This window comes from Aspergillus brasiliensis, assembly GCF_001889945.1.
Source record: "Aspergillus brasiliensis CBS 101740 unplaced genomic scaffold ASPBRscaffold_11, whole genome shotgun sequence".
Taxonomy (NCBI): domain Eukaryota; kingdom Fungi; phylum Ascomycota; class Eurotiomycetes; order Eurotiales; family Aspergillaceae; genus Aspergillus; species Aspergillus brasiliensis.
The window spans coordinates 110,577-132,824 of NW_027137452.1; the positions used below are offsets into that span (position 1 = coordinate 110,577).

The 22,248-nt window shown below is 51.4% G+C and overlaps 4 protein-coding genes across 4 annotated transcripts; 2 read left to right on the forward strand and 2 right to left on the reverse strand.

Annotated features, from left to right (window-relative positions):
* Nucleotides 1-312: 312 nt before the first annotated feature.
* On the reverse strand, nucleotides 313-2,793 carry ASPBRDRAFT_198431 (uncharacterized protein; the record flags this gene model as incomplete). The annotated part of the gene is made up of 2 exons (XM_067621205.1): nucleotides 313-2,228; nucleotides 2,313-2,793. The coding sequence occupies 2 exons, from the start codon at nucleotides 2,791-2,793 to the stop codon at nucleotides 313-315; spliced, it is 2,397 nt and encodes a 798-aa protein (XP_067476088.1).
* Nucleotides 2,794-4,326: 1,533 nt separating this feature from the next.
* On the forward strand, nucleotides 4,327-5,823 carry ASPBRDRAFT_132531 (putative alpha-1,3-mannosyltransferase; the record flags this gene model as incomplete). The annotated part of the gene is made up of 1 exon (XM_067618450.1): nucleotides 4,327-5,823. The coding sequence occupies one exon, from the start codon at nucleotides 4,327-4,329 to the stop codon at nucleotides 5,821-5,823; it is 1,497 nt and encodes a 498-aa protein (XP_067476089.1).
* Nucleotides 5,824-14,321: 8,498 nt separating this feature from the next.
* Nucleotides 14,322-16,835, reverse strand: ASPBRDRAFT_131655 (beta-glucosidase; the record flags this gene model as incomplete). Its single annotated transcript, XM_067618354.1, has 2 exons — nucleotides 14,322-16,603; nucleotides 16,658-16,835. 2 exons carry the CDS (start codon nucleotides 16,833-16,835, stop codon nucleotides 14,322-14,324), a joined length of 2,460 nt encoding a protein of 819 aa, XP_067476090.1.
* A 2,631-nt stretch (nucleotides 16,836-19,466) lies between these two features.
* Nucleotides 19,467-22,208, forward strand: ASPBRDRAFT_57409 (uncharacterized protein; the record flags this gene model as incomplete). Its single annotated transcript, XM_067627734.1, has 4 exons — nucleotides 19,467-19,481; nucleotides 19,545-19,615; nucleotides 19,682-19,772; nucleotides 20,154-22,208. The coding sequence occupies 4 exons, from the start codon at nucleotides 19,467-19,469 to the stop codon at nucleotides 22,206-22,208; spliced, it is 2,232 nt and encodes a 743-aa protein (XP_067476091.1).
* Between the last annotated feature and the right edge of the window lie 40 nt (nucleotides 22,209-22,248).

Sequence of the window (22,248 nt, forward strand, 5' to 3'; positions counted from 1 at the left end):
TAGGCTTCTTTCTGAAGTGCTGGTAGCTCAGACGGAAGCTTTGCGAATGTTGCCTGACGAAAGCATAAAGATCACTTCTTCTAGGCTTTCTCTACTACCTTGTTTTTTTGGTGCGTAGGCTATATTAACTTCTTTTCAAGATCCTCGGATCTTATATATACTAGAAAATACAACAGTCATAGTATAGCCCGGCTATTAAGGGAATAAGCTACAAGTCGAGCCAGGCGCTTAGTTATAGTAAACTGTTGGAAACAGCATGGGAATTTCTCCTCTAACACGCTCTATCTATAGAACACTCGAAGACTGCCACCATCACACCAAATAGACAATCTGCGGCTCACAATCATCAAAGACAGGAGTAAGACCTGAATCCCACAAATGCGAATAGAAACCAATCCGCTCGAACTGCAATCTCGTCTGATGGGAACATTTCCGCAGCACCAACCCAGCAGACCGAACCCCAACTTCGAACTCACCAGGCTTCTCCCAGACCGGCTGATCACCCCTGGATACAAGCATCAAATACACCTCTTCTTCATCGGGATTATACCCTGCATGATCCAGAAATATCGTTTCCTCCTTGATCTCACCAGAACCATCGGTCACTTGAACACGTCGCAATTGAAATTCTTTCTTTTCCGCCTCGGGATCGCGATGTCCCAGTTCAGGGAAATCCAGCAGCATGAATTCTGGTATTGGTGGAAAACGATCTTCCATCAGAGCCACTTTGACCTTCGCTCGGAGCTTCACATATCCCTTATCCCCTTGGTCGACGGCCAGTTGTCCATAGCTGTCTCCTTCGTACTGCGGGATTAGATCGTGACCGAGCACCTCAATCTCCGATCGGGGATTCTTCAGATAGTTTACCAGGAACTCAACCGCCCCATCATTAGCACACCACGACCAAGTCGGCGCCCGATAATGTTCTGTAGGGATCATCGGTTGACGTTCGCGTTCGCCAAAGTACCGATCCGAGCCAGGGACCATCGCATTCCGGGTGCCCCAAAGCAGTCCCGTCGCCAGATCCTGCACCCAGATCCCGGCCAGGTACTCGTCGTTTAAGGCGACAGCGTGTGTGCGTGCGATGCCGGCCAGGGCAGGTAACTTGTCGCTTGGAACGGTCAGATCGCGACAGGTGTAGTCTTCGACGATTTTGTACCAGGCGTTGTATAAGGTTGGCTTGTCGGGACGATCATCTGCCCCGGTCGCAGATGATCGTCCGCCGATTTCGAGCTTATCGAGCGACTTGTGACGTCGGGGCCGTTTGATGAGCTCGACGTCGCGTCCGTAGTCCTTGGGCGAGGGACAGGTCAATAATCCTAGGCCCAGCATGTCGGTTACGCCGACGTAGAGTTTTCGGGGGGATAGGAGGCGTTCCTGCAACGTCCAGCCGCGGGTGTTCCATACTGATGAGTCGAGTTCGTCCTCGGCGGCTAGGTATGGGTTCCAGAAAAGGTGGTCCAGTTCGCCGGTGTAGGATGAGGGCTCGAGGAAGAATGTGCCGTGGATGTCCGGGCGATTCTTGATGGAGTATGTAATGGGGATCAGGGATTCGGAGCTGGATACAGGGTAGTCTAAGACTTTTTGAAGAGGCGTATCCGTGGCGATTAAGTAGATTGTCAGGTACGATGACATGTAAATGCTGTGCATCTTGGTCGACTCTATGGCCCAATCGCGTCGGGATTGCCCCTGTTGAATCTCAAGGAGAGCCTTGTCGGTGGTTTTGGTCTCTTTCTGGATAATGCAGAGACTGTCGATCCATAGATACGAAATGCCTAGCGCACAGCATATGTCAACGACGTCTCTGAAACCCGGCGGCAGAGTCGCTGTGGGGTCATCTGGCGAGAATGGTGATAATGGGATATCTTGACAGTGCGCTTGGAGGTTGCTCGGCGTGGTGGTGAGGAATTCGTCGGAGCCCCAACGGTAGCTGAGTGTAGCGTATTTCGGGCATGCGGATTCATCTTGACAGTTTGATCCATGGCTGTTTATATCCTTCGTCTCTACTAAGCGTAATTTTTTCCCTTCCTGGCTTTCAGTGATCTCAATAAGCCGTCGAGGCAACCTGTCCGATATCGACCTCCCCGAACGGATAATGCTGGAGACGTGTTTATGGTTGATGTCGCAGTCGACCAAGTGATCTCGAATAGCCTTTGTGTTTTGGGTGGAGAGCCTATCTTCATCGGGATGCGGATATGCGATGCCCAGATAGCGCGCAAGGGGGTCATCTAGTAGTAGTTAACACACATATCGTCCCAGTTGGATGCCCACATCAATGTCACCCATGGTAAGCAGAAAAGACGATAACCCACCAGAGTGCGCACGTAGCTTGAAATAGATTAAACCATCAGGCCCAGTAAAGTCGCCCGCATACCGATCTTCTCCTGGCCTGAGAACATCCCATCCCATACTGATCGCAGAGAGTTTACTTTTCTCGTAGTACAATGCTCTAAACTCGGCCATTAATGTCACCTTGACCACTTTGACTGTAAACTGTCCATGGTCATGTTCCCCCAGGACCCAGTTGCGAAGACGATTTTCGCTGATGCCCTTCAGCAGTGCATCCCGGAGCACTGGGCAGAACGGGCATCCTGCCTCGCCGGACGCCCTGAGAGCCGGTAACTCAGGGAGGTCATCGCGACAGTCAAATTCGATATCGATTGCATGCTGCCCAGCTGGGAATACCAGGTGGGGGCTGCCGGTTTTTGTTCCCACTTCCGTGAAGCCGTATCGAGCTAGGGACTCAGCGCTGAAGTATAGGACTTGGCATCTGTCGCAGAGGGTGGATGGCATCTTCTATGCGAAAGTGGTTTAAGAGGATTGAAGTGAGAAACATCATGGACGACGTTCACTTTCTGCACTTGATGAGGGGAGGTGGGGTATGGCGATGTTTAGTCTCCGAGAGACGATTTCGACAATGATCTGCTCTCCAGGCCAGACACGTGGCAGACGTGTGTGGCAGCAGATGAAGTGATGCACATCTTTGCCTTGATTTATACCGAGTTTATATGGGATATGAGAAACAGATTGGTTGATTTTGTTATGTGTTCTGTGTGAACTTGCCTGTATCAAGTTACAATTGCAGTGACAAAGTGGTGCAATGCACATATTACTAATCATGGATAACTAGTTAGTTATTCACAACACAATTTAGATTAATTATACCGAATATGGAAGGATTTTCTTGGGTTTTGTTCTGAATTAAGCTGAGTGACTGCGCCATTCTCGTGCACTGTCCAACTGTCCCCGAGCATAGCAGTCTCCTTATCGCAGCTTATCTGCTAAACAGCCAGCCACTGTGGCAGAGATTATTGACTCTCGTAATAGTGGAATGGTGGATGGTCAGCTGGTGCCATAAATAGTATGATCATCGGAGATTTCACAATTTCTGCAGTGCTTACAGACTACTATTGTTTGCCCAGATGCCTACTGGTTCGGGTTAACAAGCATTCCGATCGGGGGTGCCAGAACAGAGTTTGCCTTCCCTCTGATGAAAGTCTAAACACGACATCTGCCTCGATGCCTATGGTGCCCCTATCTGCGCTGGGTTTCTTCGGAACTGGTCGGAATCCACTATATTAATGGACCAAATAATCCAATGGATCTTAGGAATGCTCAACCACTGCCGGAGGAGCGATCGGCAAAAATCTCCTTCAGGCTTCAGCATCCAGAGAGGAGGCTAATACGTGAGTAATCGGAACCCGAAAAGAGCCTTGCTAGTGGACTGATGCAGATGACCATTGGTTCAACTCCACTGGATCCGGTGGGCCCAGCGAGGCTTAGCCAGGAAAAAAGCATGATTAGCTTCTCGATAGGCTCGATTGGGCCTTTGGCCTGACCGGACTCCAGATCCATACCCAGCCGACCCGACCATCAACGGAACTCAGGGGACCTTTCTACTTGCTAGGGGTTCAGCCCTACTAGGCCCCATCATCCGCCCACTGGACTGGTAAGAAAGCAGTCAGACTCGTTATATTTTGGCAATGGGTCTCGTGTACCCCTTATTTTCTGGCCCCGAGTTAGCGGCGCCCGGCTGGATCCTGATCTGGGATCCACGTATGCACCGGAGCCGAAAGTTCCTCCTACTCGCTAATCTGTTAATCTAAGTACTGCTTAAAAACATGTCATTGCCCCCGGTCATGGCGCGAGGCCCATCAGGTTCCGGCCTTGCAGGTTTGCCCACTGTCAACGTCATCCGTGCAGGCAGAAGCAATCTTCTTCACGGAAGTTGCTCCCCATAGTCCCGCTGACGACCCATGTTCTTTCAACCAGATTCTTCCTTGCACGATGGCCTGGGATGAGTCTAGAAAACTGTTCTCGCACAATATGAGCCACTTCGCGGCGATCCGAAGCCAGCGAGGCTTCCGGATTATCATCGCCGCTGTCGCAGTCATCTTTGCACTGTCCATCTTTATGCTGCTTCCACCGGCATCAACGACCACTCAAGTCCTCGGATTCGGTCACGGACAGAAGCCCACAACTCAGTCATCCTCCAACGAGACCATCACGATAGATACCACCCTAATATCCGATCTGTCGCAATACTTTGCGGACTACCCCATCCAGAAACCCTTCAAAGAGAAATTCGGCGAGCTTGGCCGCCGCAACCGAATTCTCCGCGACTGGCTCATCCAAGCCGAAACCTGTCAGGACTCCTCTACCCAGTCGATTTTGCACAACGCCATCGAAGAAGTCGCCGTCGCTCAATACCCCTTCCTGCTACCTCCCAAGGAGTCTCCGCACCACCATTCTAGATCCTCCCACCACCCAGTACAAGACCTGCGCGCTTCCTTCGAGCCCAACTCAGCCGGTATCGTCATCCCAACCAGCGACCACACCCTCCGTTACGCTGCCCACCTCATTACCTCTGTCCGCTCCGTCCTCAACTCGACTCTGCCCATCCAAGTCGTCTACGCAGGCGATGATGACCTCTCCCCGACGAACCGCAACCACCTGTGGTCTCTGTCCGGCGCTGGCCCCGCCATCACCTTCCTCAACATCCTCGCCGTCTTCGACGACACGACCCTCAAACTCCAAACCGGCGGCTGGGCCATCAAGCCCTTCGCGGCACTAGCCGCCCCCTTCGAGAAAGTTATCCTGGCAGACGCCGACGCCGTTTTCCTGCAACCCCCAGAAGCGGTTCTCCAACACGATGCATTCATCAACAAAGGCGCGCTGCTCTTCCACGACCGGCTGCTGTGGAAACACGCTTTCGAAGGCCGTCACGAGTGGTGGCGCGATCAGATCCGTCGGCCCAGTAAGGAGATGGATGCCTCGCTCGTCTGGACGGAAGATTACGCGGAAGAAGCCGACTCGGGTCTCGTGGTGCTTGATAAACGCAGACCCGATACATTCATGGGACTGTTGCATATCTGCTGGCAGAATACGTACGACGTGCGCGAGGAAACGACGTACAAGATTACCTACGGAGATAAGGAGAGTTGGTGGTTGGGGTTGGAGTTGGCGGGCGCGGAGTATGAGTTTTCGAAGCATTACGGGGGGATTGTAGGGTGGGAGAATGTTGATGATAATGGAAGAGTCGGGGTATGTAGTTTTGTGATTGCACATGTGGATGCCAAGGGGCGGTTGCTGTGGTATAACGGGAGTCTGTTGAAGAATAAGGGGCAGATTGGGATGGAGGATGTCTATGAGGTACCGGATAAGTGGATGATCGATGCCGAGTGGGTCAAGGGAGCAAGGAAGCAGGATCATAGTTGCATGGTTGGTGGTGAGGTTAGATCGCTCACGGCGGAGGAGTTGAATGTCTTGCAGAGGTCAATTGCTGCTGCGAGGCAGGTGGATACGCTGGTGCGTACAGGTTGAGAATTATATAGACTTATTTTACGTTGCTATGATACTATCTTGGATTTCAGTTTGGCGATACACCCGCTGGTGTTGCATGAAGAAGCGTGCCTTTTTGCAAGCGTCGTCATGACGATTGTGCAGTCAAGGCTTGCCTTGAATTGCATCGTTGGCTGTAGAAGTGCTTGCTTGTTCCTGTAATCACAATACGACCTGCGCCGATGTGATGTAGTGAAGGAAGCACATACTGTGCATATCATTCCTCTTCACGCTGGATATCAGAAAGCAGAGCCAGTGAGTTCATCTGCGTGAAGTTCAGGATCTGTTCTCTTAGGATAATACAAGGATTAGTATAATCCCATTAACTGCTCTACAACCCTATATGTACGACAGTCACACAAGAGCGCAAAGTTGAATGCCTTTCGTGAATAGTTCCCATCACCACAGCGTAATTCCATTATAGCCGTATTGAATCCGGTCGTATCCCATCACCGTCCTTGAAGCTGTCGGCAGCCATTCAATGCCTTGACTGCTCTATATAAAGCCGGTCCTTCTCCCTCTTCCTCGCTTTCTCTTCTTCATTCTCCCATCTCTCACATACATCTTATAAACCATCTTCCTCAGAGGTCAAGAAGAATCCTCAGAAACATCCTTTCTATCAAGTGACATTTATCATATACATGGACTGCAAGAGTTAGTCAACACTTGTCATTAAGAACGTGCTTGCTTGACTTAATCTATCAGATGAGACTCAGTTGCATTACAGCTTGTCGATACCAAGACTATCCTGACACATCCCTTAGCTCGCTCTGGGTGTTAGCCATCTCTTATTAAGCTGCGAAAAAGTCTGAGCTATACACCTCAGCCTTCGGACGGGCTTATATATACTGCGTGTCTAACAGACTCGGGGCATAAGGCAAAAGCTTGGACTGTCACTTGTGTGGACCATGCTTCCCAGAGACCTGGGGCGCAGAGAGCGACACAACGTCTGATTCTAAACTGCAGTCCACGCAGTACTCTTGCAGCGTGTTATTACTTCTGGAGGTAAGTCCATTTAGCTCCGTCACTCCTTACAGCACATCAAGAATGATTACTGAGACTGGGTTCGCAGCAGAGATGAAGCATTTAGCCTCCTTCAACTCATCGCCTTTAGCACGTTTGCGGATACGACGCTAGTGCAATCGATATACTATGATCTATGATCAAGAGGCTATTCGCCCCAACACTGAGAAACAGACTGCGATACAGTACAGCTCAGTCATGACGAAGATACGAGTCGCTTGAAAAAGAATCCATCTTGGCGAATGGAAAAGATCACCGGCCATTACTGGTTTCTACATTCCGATCCACAACAGCCGACCGCTATATAATCATCTGACTGGACGAAATGGAATATGCCGTCGATGAAACATCCAATTTTCAATAAAGAATGGAGCTCGCTGATTACCTGGCTCCCATCATACTAGTATTTGGGCGATTGGGTTGGCATCATGCCTGCTCCGCTACAACAGACACCAGTCAAGAGCGACACTGCACTGCATTACCTCCCAGCAATGAGGCAGCAGATCATCTCTCCGGGCGACAGTATATATCTATATACCAAAAAAGCAGCAACGTATCACAAAATTTGACACGCAAGTCATTCGGTCGCTAAGATGATTGGGTTGTTGCTCTGCTGCAGCTGCTTCTTCGGATCAACTACCACCTTCTTACGAAGAACCGGTAGGGAGTCAGCAATTCGGAAATGTAATTCCAGACGTCGACTATCAGATCCGGCCCTTCTGACCTGTTGTGTGATGCCTACCTTCGAGAAGACTTGGTCTTGGGTATATGCAACGTCTGCCGTCCGGATTCCGGGCCACTCTTACAGCGCCTCAGCACATCATCCGCTGCATTTGCCAGCCATACACTAATCAGCATATCTATGAGGAAGCCCACAACAGCTGAAATACAAGCCCCCGCACTAATTTGAGGCAAGGTGAACGCCTCTCTGAATAATCAATCGGATCGACCTGGAGCCGGAGCTGAAGGAAACCCCTTTGCATTCCCTGAGCATCTGCCAGACAGTGGGACAGCAAAGCCGGCGTGGAAACAGCTCAGGATGTGGCCCTTTCCGGGTTAACGGTAGCTGAGGTAGGACTTCCCTCCAATCTAGTATGTTCCCCAGCTACGTTGCAGGATTAACAGGCCAAACCTCTCGAGAAGCGAACGCTCATCGCTCTTGTTTCCCTGCAGTACTATGAGCTGATCATCGACCGTGAAGTTCAAGAGCTCATGTCCAACAGCATATGTTCTTCCGAACGCCATGGTTCTGGGTGCTACCTCCCTCTTTATGGGTAGTGTTTTCGACGCAGGATAACTAGCTCTCGAACTCGCAAAATCAATGCCAAAACCCAGCAGTCAGGCTTTTGTCAACTGCTGGCAACAGTGAGAAAGATCGCTGGACGAAGAGCGGAAGGCGGGTTGTAACGAGGAAAGAACGGCTATAACCTCCTACATTGACTCGGCGTCTTAAGCGACTTGCAAGCAACAGCAGACGTACCGTCACGCCTGCAAACCGACTGTGTGAGAAAGCAGTACTCAAAGTTTGACAAAACTGCTGGAGTCGCTTGCAAAAAGGCAATGGGCTTAGAGAATTTACCTTCATCGATAGTCATATCGAGGGTATGAGAATGGATAATCGGCTTTACGATCTGCTCGAAATCCAAGTGCCTAGAGAACTTTCAGGCTACAGAGGACACAGATTTGGGTTCACCGGCAACGGAGACCAGGTGACTCACCTTCACGATAGACCACGAGTCCGTACGTCTATCCTCTGATTTCGAGTCGACCCCGAAGGAATCTGAACCCCAGGGGAAAGGGAATCTGACTGTACCTATTACCAATGGGAGTCATGCATATGGACCGAGCTACATTCGGCGAGTGTTTCCATGACGGTGTGTGCTTCGCCTTTCCACCCTTTCCAACAAGCTATCCTACACGAGCATCAGACAACTCAATCCCATCTCCTGCAAGCATCTCTATCAACTCAGCCGAGGAGATAGGAAGGCAACATCAGTGTCTCTAATATTCGGGGCTATACTTCCAGATTATACCGACAGATCTGGTGAGGAGGCTCATGGACGTGTACACAGTTACAATCAAAACTCGCGGGTTAGCCCAAGTCGCGCGTCTTCTCCTAGCCATACAGCAAACACAAGACAGAACTGATGGACAGTCAACCTGGAACATATATCGCAATTCAAGCTCCTCTAGGCTACGCACTAAAGCCTATAGAATTAACTCTGGAACGGAGATTGATCCGGTCACCCGCTTTGGCAGAGATACTTCACAGGCAGGCGATGGAGAATGAATTCTAATACTTTCCACTATTGATAAGCCACTATACGATGTGCTTGGCCTGCAGATTAGCAGTGTTCGTTTGGACAGAGAGCGTCTACTTTCAAAAGGATTACCGGGCGAACGAGAAACATTCCCATATCAACTTTCTCCTACGACCTTTCCCTGTCGTCACTGTCGGGCGTCTGCATACCCGTATAAGACGTCTTATCATACGCTGGTTGTACGGAAAATACCAGATTTACCTGCTCACTGCCAGTTCGCTGTTCTCAAGTCTGAAGAACAACTAATGGCATATTCAACAAGCCGCACAGGCGAATCTTTCTGGGTCTAATGGGGAACTAGACAGACTCGTCAGCTCTGCGGGTTTGATTGGATGATTCTGTGGTGCACACAGGTAATGGGAACCTGAGTCATATTAGTTAGCTACGGCTACTGACACTGTATACCCAGCCAGTGGTTAATCTCCCCGATAGTCAGCAAAATGGTGCATCTCATGGTTTGGTTTCATTTCTCAGCGTCGTCCTTATGGATAGCAACCAGCGAATTCAGGGACTGAGATGAAAACGGATATGTGCCATAAACAAGCCACATGCCGTCGGGCCACTACGAATATACCAGCACATGGTGCACATATGAGGCGGAGATATAGCATCTGGTACACCGATTATAATTACCATTCGGCTGAAAACTTTGCGTGCGCACCAGCGAATGTTGGACAGACAAGGAGCCTTACGGAGCAAACACTGGATACCGGCACCTCGAGACGGGGTGTTCCTTTCAATTCGGAGGAAAAGAGCTTCGCCTCGTTCTCGCTCAGACGCAGTGTGCCCAATGGATCATGCGCTGGGCAGCAAGATATCACTGCGAAAGCTCAGCCCTCGTCTGTTCTGTTTCAATAATACCCTCTCTCGAAAGACGGACTACATGGACCCCAACTATCTTTGGCCTAGAGCAGGAGCAGCCACTATCATCTGTTCGGGGTGTTTCACTGAACGCAGGTTTCAGGCAACAGTCTCGTCATCCTCTGACTGTTTGGGTTCCCATCAATACCTTACAACAGATAATCGCTGCCTAAATGATAAAGGCTACGACAAGGGACGAGCAAACTTGTCGCAGGTTGATGCGAAAGAAAATAGGACAATGCGTTCAACGGGCGTACGTATCATTGACCATAATTCCAAGTCATTCCGCTAACTCTTTTTGCCGCAGACAGCAGAGTCAGCGTCATCCATTGATAACTAGAAGGCTTCGACAAGTCACATCGCAATCGTTATCTCACCCTTGTCCGCATGATACGGCAATACTACACATTGTCCGTTTCACGGGATGTGCCCCTAACAGGGCGATCTTCGCCAAGAGGCAAAATGGCTCCGGGGGTTCGCTTCGACAGACTTTCTCAATATATTAACTGCCTCTCCTACCCCACCCACTCCATCAGTCCCGTCTACTCCTAGGCAAGGCTGAGTGAGTCCTGCTGTACCAGAGACTCTATGCCCCCAACGACCCCAACACACCCTCCCACATTGGGAGGAAGAACTCATTCCACCCTCCAAACGGCACCTAAAACCTATATCCGATGTACCGAATTTAGAAGAGCCATACTGGCAATTTCAACTTATCGAACACTGTTTACGGAAGGTGAAAGCGGAGGTGAGGGCTGCAGCACCGGACTGCGAGGACACTACCGTGGAGAACATTCCAAAGAAGGACCTCCGGGATGCAAGGGATGAGATATCATTGACTCCGTACAAGGTCTTGGCGGGCACATCATATCATTGTCTGCTTACGACCCGCCAAAATAGACGAATTGCTGGAGAGGTGCAGCTTTGCTTGTTATACTGTGGATACCATCACAGCTGCACACGCTGAAAAGGACACCGTTCAGTTGCAGGTATCTGTTGAAAAGAAATTTAGAGGCTAGAGAAGGCCTACAGACAGCACTGGACAGGATGCCAACAGCCTTTGGGGTGGAGGAATTAGAAGGTATCCTTTGGGGTTCTTTATACTACGACCGATCCTCATCTCGTTATCAGATGTGTGCCTGTGCGTGAGACGCAGCGGGAGGATTATCTGCCCACGATGACTTTCTTCCACGAAAGGTAGAAGAAACGGGGCAGGTCTAGATCGACTACACGTGCCTCTTTTTGCTTCTTATGGCCACTCTGCGACAACGTTCTGAAGTTGACGGTACTCCCACCTCATTTCTCTAGGATAGTGGCATGAAACTTTATGTGTTTCCCTATCGAGGATCTCGATACGAGTAACTACAGCTGAATAATGACAATGGCGATCGAAGAACCACCGACCATCTCAACACGCAGTCAATCCTCATCTATTGCCAGGTACGCTTCAAAAGTGGTGTTTCTGAAAATGCTCAAAATCACCCAGCTGCTTTCTAATGTCGCAGTTGCTTACGGAGACATCGTCGCTCTTCCTGGTCTATAATTCCACTCTTCTACTCGTTCAATTTGTTCAGACTATATACCGTCTTCATCCACATCTTCATCTTCCATCTGTCGTTTCATCTCACATTCTTTTCATTCATTTCATCTTCCATCTTCACGGTGTCATTTGCACGACACATTCATCAAAAGCCAAAGCCAGGTCTCATCAACGAGCTATCACCATTAGTGAACCCCACGGCACGGATTCTACGAGACAGCGTTGCTCCAGTATTACAACAGGACAAAGCTCAGGCGACGCAGATAACTCAAACCCCAAGCCAGGTAGCTTTCTCCATTGAAGGGCCTGCATCAACTTCCCTGCGAGTGTCTATATACGGCCCATGATCATCTGAGCTATCATGATGCAAGAAGTCTCTGACCGGCTCCTGTCGATCCCCTCGTCAATGGCCAAGCGAGCGGGTACTTGTTTCTGGACCCGATGGTTCTTGGAAGGTTCCTATATACATGCAATGCAGTACGTCGCGTCTGGCTACCACGATCAACCGAGCTGTCACTGTATGGCTTTGAAATGTCTCGCCAATCAACCTTCACTGGCGCCAGAACAAAGTTCTCAGCGATTTAAGTCTGTCATATGTTCCTGCAAATGACAACACAGGTTGAGGACTTTCCTGACTCGCTGGATAATCAGAGAGATGTACAAGCGTGGCGGACGCATAATGGTCCAAGTCACGGCGACAATCGCTCGACTTTCTTCGGTGATCGCTGTTCATCAGAGAACAGATACCCGAGCTCAACGATTTCTAGATCTACCGCGATATGGGTAAATGTCAGAAACTACAGGTTAGTAATCAAGAATAACCTATACAGAAATCATATAGCTAACAGCAGCAGGACAAATAGCCAGATACATGATGCAGAAACCAGAGCTCCGGAGGAGCAACAACTACAATATAACGCTGCCTTTACCCATTGGTCTACCACGAGGGAGCGCATCCAAACACAATATATTACAATACTCGCTCTACAATCGCCCCTCGAGCATAGCCTTGATGGTTCGGACGACTGTTATACATCGACATTCCAAGAGGTCATTAGGTTGGATGACTTTTTATAACAAACGGGCCCCTTGATCTAAACCAGGATTGCTCACCCGATCTACGGGCGTCCTGGCTTGTTGCTTTCCATAGAAGTTGGCCACAATGCGGACTCTACACTGATAAGTTCCACCGGCCAGCAGCGACTGGTTTCGAGAACGCTGCGAGTTATACCATCTCTCGATCCAGACGAACATGAAACATACGAGTCCGTATACATGAAGCGTCTGCTTATTATCGACAGAGACGGAATGAAGCACGCTCATCAGCATATGGGCGAACTCTGCTCCCTTATCCTTGGAACAAGTTGGCTCGGGCTTATAAACATCGACAAAGTCTGAGCTTGATACTAGTGACAGCGGCCCAGCAGTCTGCCTAGCATGTTGAATGACCTGGTCGTGTCTGGCCTGTACCGGAGAGCAAGACCATGGTGCAGAAAGTGAGGCAAAAGTCTTCTACAGTCGGCACTGGCAGACTGCAAAAACAAACATAACGGTGTCTGATGGACCTGAGTACAATAAGAATACCAGAGGCTTGAGTTCCTCCTCGGAGATGCATCTAAGATGAGAGCAATGCTGCCAATTTTGCGGGACCAGGTGTTTCTGAAGAAAGAGAAAGCATTGATCTGGACGTACTTCCCTAGGGAGGAAGTGTACATCCCAGCAGCACTCACTGAAGCTGGACTGGATTATTCCACACCAGGATGTCTGCGAGAGAGCGCCACAGGGTCATGAAGGAGTTCACTCGTGACCCTGACAATCGTCTATTAATAACCTTGACCAAACCTACAGCACGGGGTGTATAGTCTCGATCAACCAAAGACTGATTCTCTTTGGATTGACTGCTTCAAATACTCGATACATGCTACATCCAAAGGATGGATATTCCTGCTTTATATTAGTCAAGAGTTACAAAACTCAGGCACTCCTCATACAGAAAAGAAATCGCCATCGCTGAGATTGAGTGAGGCAGTAACATGGTGCCTGCGAACAATCAAGCTTACTCGCTAAATTTCCTCCAAGCATCAATGGTACCCAAGATATCGAAAGGACGTGCCAACTGGGTCTGGGGAGGAGAAATGGCACCGTCGGTCCCACTACCCGTTGAGAGATATGAAATGGGACATTGAATTCTATATTGCAAAGTCCGGCTCCGGCGACTCGAACCGGATAAGAGAAGTGTGGAAAGTGTCCTTACACATATGATTGATAAGCCTGGGCTTATTAAAATGTGGACATAGATGGTAACCTGGGGAGTGTCTTTCGGCAATGTCGGCAATCGGACAAGCAAGGATTGTCGAAAAGAAGTGGGAAGAATGTGCCGGTTGTTCTTGGTACTAAGCAGTAGTAATACCGGCATTTGGATGGCTATATGGGGTGGAGTCGAACGCCGGTGGTCAGACTCTCTCAGCAGAGTCTGTCCAGACAGATGATCAGAATAGGGGACTAGGGGGAGCTGGTCGAAAGTCTCACAGAATAATTCGGGGCGTCGCAGACATGATTAGATCAGCTACTATCTACGATCGCTATTGTCACAGACATAATTAGATTAGCACCTATTTACAATCACAAGTGTCACGGACATAACTAGATTAGCAACTATCTACAATCAAAATCATAAAATACAATCATATGCTTCATGCTAGTTACATATCACATCATAAACATCCTTCACCACCTCACTTTCTAAAGAAAGTAGCCGTCGTATTAGCATGAAAGTCCCGACTACTGAACCCAGCCTTGAAGGTAAACTCTCCCGCCGGGATGCGCCAGTCCTGCGCCGTCACATCCCAGTAACTCACATCTCTCCGCATCAGCTCAAACGTCACCTTCTTGGTCTCGCCGGCCTCCAGCCAGATCTTGTCGAATCCACGCAGCTGGCTTGGAGGGGTACCCGCCGGCGCGGTATCCGGGAAGCCAACATACAGCTGCGGAACGGCGTAGCCAGCCACACTACCAGCGTTGCTGACCTGCGCGGTCAGCGTGTACACGGTATCCCAGAGAGCCGGGTTACCACCGGGCTGGACCGCGCGCTGCTCCGGCAGGGCAGTCAGGTTGGTGGCGAACGGCTTAGCCGCCACCAGCTTGGTCAGGTTGTACGTCGTGTAACTGAGACCGAAGCCGAATTCGTAGCGGACGGGGATGTTGTGGGCGTCGAAGTAGCGGTAGCCGACTTCGAGCTCCTCGTCGAACCAGCTCTGCCAGTCGTAGGTGCCGTTGGTAGCCACCGCGGTGGTGATTGGGGCGTTGTAGTCCGATTCGTTGTAGGCGATCACGTAGGGCAGCTTAGCGGAAGGGTTGGCATCGCCGAAGAGGAGATCGGCGATGGCGTTACCGGCTTCCTCGCCCGGGTAGTGGGCAGCCAGGATGGCGGTGACGTTGGGGTGGTCGGCGAAGGGGAGGACGTTGACTCCGGCGGAGTGGGTGACCACGACGGTGTTGTTGCAGTACTTGGCGACGGCGTCGACGACGGCGTTCCCGTTCCAGTCGAGGGTGAGGTAGGTGCGGTCGACGTTCTCCTCGGCCCACGACTTGAGGAAGACCAGACACACGTCGGGCTGTTCGGGGTTCCAGAGTTCGGGCATGGTTTTCTCCGTGATGAGGGTGTTGTTGAGCCAGGTCTGCACTCTACCGCCGTACTGGCGCGCGCGGGTGGTGATGGCGTCCTGGGGGGTGGAGAGGTAGCTGAATCGGCAGGTGCCAGAGCCACCGGCGTTGGCGAGCACGCCGTATTCGAAGTCGGTCTGGGTGGAGGGTCCCTGCGTGTCGGCGCCGGCGTCGTTGCCGACAATGACGATATTACGCGGCTTGCGCAGAGGGAGCGCGTTGCGCTCGTTCTTCAGCAGGACGGTGGAGGCGGCGCCGTGCTCGCGGATCATGGCGCTGTTGTTGCCGCGGACGTCGCGGTTGCTGGGACCGGTGAACTGCCAGTCGTAGAGCCAGGTGTCGGGGGGCGAGTCCACGTTCAGGGGACCGACAGAGGCGTCGACGCTGGGGTAGTTCTTGTCCTGGCCGAGCCAGAAGTAGGGGGTCATGATACGCACGATCATGTCGTCGATGCGGTCGGTGGTGATGGTGCCGTTGTTGATGGCCTCGGTGAGGTTCTTGCCGAAGTAGGATCCCTCCGTCCACAACTCGCCGTAGACGGTGAAGCCACCAGGCATGGTCATGTCCATGCCGCTCTCGGCAGAGGCGACACCGCTGTGGGTAGCACCCCAGTCGGACATGACGTAGCCTTGGAAGCCGAGCTCGGTCTTGAGGAGGTGGTTAAGGAGGTAGGAGTTCTGGCACGAGTGCGAGCCGTTGACGCGGTTGTAGGAGCACATGAAGCTGGCGACGCGAGCGCGGGCGGCGTTGGCGAAGGGCCACATGTAGATCTCGTGGAGGGTGCGGTCGTCGAGGTTGGAGGAGACCGAGTCCTGGATGTAGGTGGTGGCGTTGGCGTCCGGGGCGTAGGTAGGGTTACGCTGTGTCTCTTGCTCGTTGGCAATGAAGTGCTTTGCGTTGGCTTGCACACCGGCGTCTTGGATCCCGAGAATGGTCTCCTCCATGCAGACACCGGTCAGGTAGGGGTCAGCCGCGAAGCCTTCCCAGGTGCGTCCGTCGTAGGGACTGCGTCCAAGAGGACCAGCAATGGGGCCCAGGACGACGTGGGTACCCTTGCCCTTGTGCTCGGTAGCCATGGCGTAGCCTCGGTCGTAGGGCAGCTTGCGATCCCAACTGGCCGCGGCGGACACACCGCTGACGAAGACGCTGGAGTAGTCCCCCTGCTGAATGCACTGGGGACCATTTTGCAGACAGAGACCGGTGAAGTTGAGACGTGGGATGGGGAGAATGTTACCCACACACGGACCCGGCTGACCGGTGGCCATCCAGGCCTTCTCCTCGACTGTGAGCTGCGATACCCAGTTCTTCGCCTGGGCCAAGGCCTTTTCCCAGCCACCTTTGCCCTTGGTTCGAGCTACGAGGGAGTGAGCGATACTTCACGGCTGCTCATGGGATATGGAGCACTTACGAGAGGGGAATACCGGCGGGGAGCCGCCATAGGGAGTGAGGATGGAGGTGTTGAGAGGCTGGACGTAGCTGTTTGGCTCGCCTACATGGTTGATCGGTGCCTGGCAAGTGCTGCCACCCACGGAGGGAGCCAACAGCAGGCCAGATAGCAGCAAGGCGTGGTCGGCCGGAACCTTCATGGTTGGATGCGCCGGACGTGTCGAGTTTCTGGCTGTGAGCTCCTATCCCTCATCATCCACCCCCAGCACTTATCCTCTTATATACCTATACAAGTCCCCTGGCCGGTTGCGGCGCATTCCCGGTATTTGCTGGAGTGGAGAATGCGGAGGCCCGCAAAGCCGGAATTTGGAGTTGGATGAGGGCTAAAAAAGCCGGGGTCGGCCTCGTGCCGAGCTGGGACTCCACAACCGAAAAAGCCCATGCCAATCGCGAGGTTTTAACGGCCCGTTGGTGCCCAGCCGGGGGAAGATGACTTCGTTTGCTTTACTCCTTCGGTCGGCATAGTCCTCTGCCGAAGTTTTGCCGGTGGGGGAACAGAAAATAACGCTCAGGCAGTCCATGGTGCCACTCCTGGTGTGATGAGGATCCTCTCAGTCTCTACCCCGTGGGATCTAGTCTCCCTAGTAGCTCCAGTTGTCGGAGGGACCCCGTGGGTAATGACGTAGAGTCAGTCCATTCTATCGGCCGGAATGACGGTGACCGACGAGTCGGATAGTCTGACATGACTCTCTAGTCTCTACGGAGTACTTTCTACATGATGTGACCGGGTTGATTTGGATGCCAATGCGGTCCGACCCCGCCAGCTTGAAAGGAACCCCCACGTTGTGCCCGGCAAATGCCTGTCTTTCATTCCGAAGAAGCCGGAAGGGATGGCAGAAAGGGTCCCCGTGAGAATGGAAGAAGCTTCCTTAGGAATGCAAGGAAGAGGTTGAGCAGAGGATATGATACAGTGGTAGACCTCACGAAGAGCCGCACGATGAATGCTGTCAACCCCGGATTTGACAACCCCAAGTCACGTGGAAGATGCATGAATGCACACGAATTAATTTGGGGGAAAAGTTGGGGTGAAAACCCTTTCCCGAGTTCCAACAGACCATGCGTCATGATGTGAATTAGTAATGCACACTAGCGACTAACTAGTTAGTTAGTACTATGTGCACAGTAGTTACTGACTAGTCAACTTGACGATGCAAGGAAGAGGAGACGGAATGCAAGTTGGCCATGATGCCCGATCGGGAAGGCAGCAAGGAAAAGGCCCGAGGTTTCCCCGGTGACTCCTCGGCCTGTCTTCATGAAATATAAGCATTAAGCATTAAGCAGCGATGTTGTGACTTGTGAGACATGCCGGATGTCGGGACTTGAGGTCATACCAAGTAGGTATGCCGAATGCTGCGCTTGGGCTTTCACGATGGGGCCGAAGGGGAGAAGGGGCTTGGCGATTGGGTCGCCGGCACACTAAGACTTAATATAGGCTTAATAATTATTAACCTACTCCGGACAAGGTTTTCCAGTCAAGATGTCCTTGCTATTGGCTTCCTCATGCATCTAAAGACGTGATCAATGGAGTCGAATGGAGGGTTCTGTGGGGGCGGCGCTAACAAATGGAAAGGAGCAGCCGGATTGGCAATTATCCGCTGTTTCTGGGCCTCGTCGGCACCAAATGGCTAACTGCACTGTACAAAGACTCTCCATCCGGCGACTGGAAGAGAGGATTTCTGTCCGCTCGGATAATGGAATGCCCGATGGCAGAGTAGGACAATAACAGCCGGTGACAAGTACAATGCGCCTGCCTTGGCTGCCGGCGAGACAGTGGAACCATCTGGAGCCAGGACCACATCTTGGATGATCTAGCTTCAATCTTGGATTCATGCTACTAGCTTGCGGGCTTTTCTGGTAAGTTTGCGTAGGGCAAGCTGACCCATGGCCAGAAGTGCAATGGATGCGTCGATGTATGGATTTAAGGTTGTCATTCTTGACAGGCATGCCGCAAACAGCAGCGATGCATCTCCAAAACGAATGTTTCCCAAGCTCCCTATAATATGGGGTCTTTCTCTTCGGTCTCTGCCCTGATACATCGGGAGCAAACCCCGGAGCTGCCAACCGTAGTAGGATTGTTAGAGGCTTGGCAAGCGATGGGCTCATTCAGGCCTAGATAGGGAGGACGGAAGGAACACTGCACGAAAGCGAAGACAAAATTGATCTTCAGGCTATCCTATGCCACTCCCTCCTTTCTTCTTTTTGTCTTTACCTTAACCATATCTTATCCAGAATTAGCTTTTCTTCCTCGTGCGGTCTTGTGAATGTTTGCTAGAACAAGGGACATTGGACCAAGGCTCAAGCAGGAGGCATCATTCATGAAAACAAACTTCCACACCACGTCCACTTAAGGCGCATATACACTTCAAAGGAGGGTCCAAACCGAATGTGCCGCAAGTTGATAAGAAAAGATCTCGAGACTGCCTGTCATTTCCGCGATCTTCCAGTCAATTGGCATTGTCACTTCTTCCCGAGCGACACCCACCCATGGGTCGTCAAACTCTACTGCGGCCATCCTGATCATGGACACTCTCGGGGCAGAGTTAATGAGGTATCAGTGACCTCACGTCCCCGGGTCAAATCTGTCAGTACCAATCGAAGCGACTATCAAGGAAGCCAGGAGATACTGGGCCGAGTCTAGGACATGTTCTGGACGTCGACAACCCCAAAACAACTAAATATAAAAGCCAGAGCTACCCTGGTACTCGAATCACCCAGATCTTCATCTTCATTCCACTATATACGATCAACTAATCCAAAATCTTGAAGCCAACATGACTAAAAACCTGGTTAGTAGGACGGACTTTGCTGTGCCCACAAAGGCATGCTAACAAGAATGGGGGCGCTGCGAGACTTTCGATGTCCGCTACGACAACGAGCTCGCTCATGAATACTACGGGGACGGGGAAAAGCTCACTAAACAGTAAGACGAAGACGTGTTGGGCGATCAGATCTGCCTTTACAGTGAGAGCTGACTGTGTTCCTCTAGGCTTCAGAACGTCTACCAAGGCAAAAACCTGCAGTTCCCCAAGAATTTCGACTCCACCTCGACCTGGCCACCGATTCACTTCATGTCGTGCGTCGCATCCATCCTGCGCGTGCTGGGAGTTTAGCTAATGGGGAGAGCAGGGTCGAGGCGCCTGACGATGTAGATGTGGATGGACTGAAAAATGTGCATGTGCCTCCCGGCTTGAATGTCGATATCATCGACTTCGAGGATTAAGGCCAGTAACCAACTGGGAGCGTATCAACATGAAAGCATGGCAATGTATGTAGCATTTAGTGAAGAACAAATTATACATGAATTGGAAACAGAAAGACATCCAGCAGTCTTTTGGTGTCCGGCGCTGGCATTTAGCGCCGGTGATCGGGCCGATCGTATGGCCACAACTTCACCCGCCATTTTCTGACAATCCTCCCTCCTGTAAGTACTCATTGTGTCTGCATCAACCCATCCAGAGACTTTTTCCTCATTCCCAGAGATGCCCACCTCATCGCCGGCATCGGGAGACTCACCCTCGATGTCCAAGATACGTAAAACCCGCAAAGGCACCTTCTCCTGCTGGGAGTGCAAGCATCGGAAGCGACGCTGCGAGTTCCAGCCCCTTAAGGGCTCCACTTGCGTCTATTGCCAGTCCCGAGGGATTCCCTGCATCAGCCAGGAACAGGCCGATCCACGAAGCCGCAGTAGCGACGGCCAACTATCGGAGCGGATTCGCCACGTTGAATCCCTGGTCGACCAGTGGATTCGGCAGCGTGACAGCTGTCAGCCTCAGATCCAGCCGGCGGCGCAGAGTCGCGACCGAGCGAGTCTTCCCCGGCCGAAAGAAGCGTTGATATCATCGCCCTTTCAGCAGCTCTGCAAATCATTGGCGGCGTTGCTCCCTCATCCAAATACGGCTGAGCTAATTCTGACCAAGGGTCGCTTCTTCAGTCTCCCCTTCTTGACTCGCCGGATCCCACTGCCAGACCAATCGGCTGTCATCTCTGACGTTAATCACTCGAAGGTCCTCTTTAGACGACCCTTGACCTCGTCCCATCCAATCGAATTTGCTCAAAAACTCATACAGCTCGCCCTCGGCTTACAGCAGCTGGATCTTACCTCACGCCTGACTCCACAGCCGCAGCTGCAGCTCAAGCAGTCCACTAGCGACTCGGCTCGTCGCTACCTCGATCTAGCAGCTCGCCATGTAACATCGCAGGACGCGCTCGTAGATTCGCTAGATGGTCTGGATGCTCTCTTACTGGAGGCTCGCTATTACATTAACTCCGGGGAGTTGCGTTCGGCTTGGCTGATCTTTCGCCGGGCTCTGAGCATCGCCCAATTGATCGGACTTCCTAGGCAAAGTGATGAAGCAGACAGCCGCGCGGAATCCCTTTGGGTTCAGCTCGTATATAATGATCGATTCTTGTCGCTGATGCTTGGGCTTCCGTGCGCGGTGAAGGATCTTGAGCTACTGGATAAGCAGGCATTGGATACCTACTCACCTCTGAGGAAACTATACCGCATCCATTCAGTCATCGCAGCTCGGATAATTACTCGGAATGTGCACATGCAGCGATGCAATTGGCTATTTCAGAGACCGACGAATAGCACATACAATGATTATGCAATGACACGCAGCATAGATGATGAACTACGAAAGACTGCCCGATCAGTGCCTATCGACTGCTGGAGAGTTCCCACGCTAAACAGTACGTTGTCGGATACCGACAAGATGGACCGGGTCTCCATGCTCATCACCCAAATGCACCAATATTACCTTGTGATCCTCCTTTACCAACCGTACCTACTACTACAGCTTAGCCACCATACATATCCCAACCAGTCAGAAGTTTCTCCTGTACTACAACACTATTCCTACAGCAGACAAGTGATCGTCCCTGCGAGTCGTGAAGTACTGAGTCGCTGTCTCGAATTCAAAAACATACGCCCGATCCTTTCTTACCGTGGCCTGGAGCATAAAGCCTTCGTTGCAGCAGTGGCACTGCTTTTGTCTCATATACTAGGACACCGGTCGGGTGCTGAGAACGTCTTGGAACATCAACGGCCTCAGGACCTGGCCATGATCCAACAGGCAATTGACACCTTGGACGGACTCTGCATGTCGAATGACCCGAATAGAGATTCTGCAATCAAGACAAGAGATTTGTTGAGCAAACTTATCAGTATCGAGGCAGAGGCAGCCGGTGGTATCAATTACATTGCTTGCTTTGAGGATAGTGTTGGCCAAGATGATGCGCTATGCAGTACTTCCTACCAAATCCTGAAGTTTCCTATTCCATATTTTGGAGTCATCTGCATTGTTCCTGAGCCAGTGCCACATCTGCAAGTAGAGAGCCTCCTGGTAGGGTCCGCACCGGCAGCAGAACCACAAAGCCTTCCTCTGACACTTACGGAGGTGGACCTTGATCATGGCGTACATTCCCAATTTGCTCTACCGTCCGATGCTCAAGCAGAGCTGCAGTCGATTTATGAATACTCAATTGACCCGCACATCCTCTACGAAGGCTAGTCAGAAGTTAAAGTTCAACATCTGTTGTGTATATAGAGCG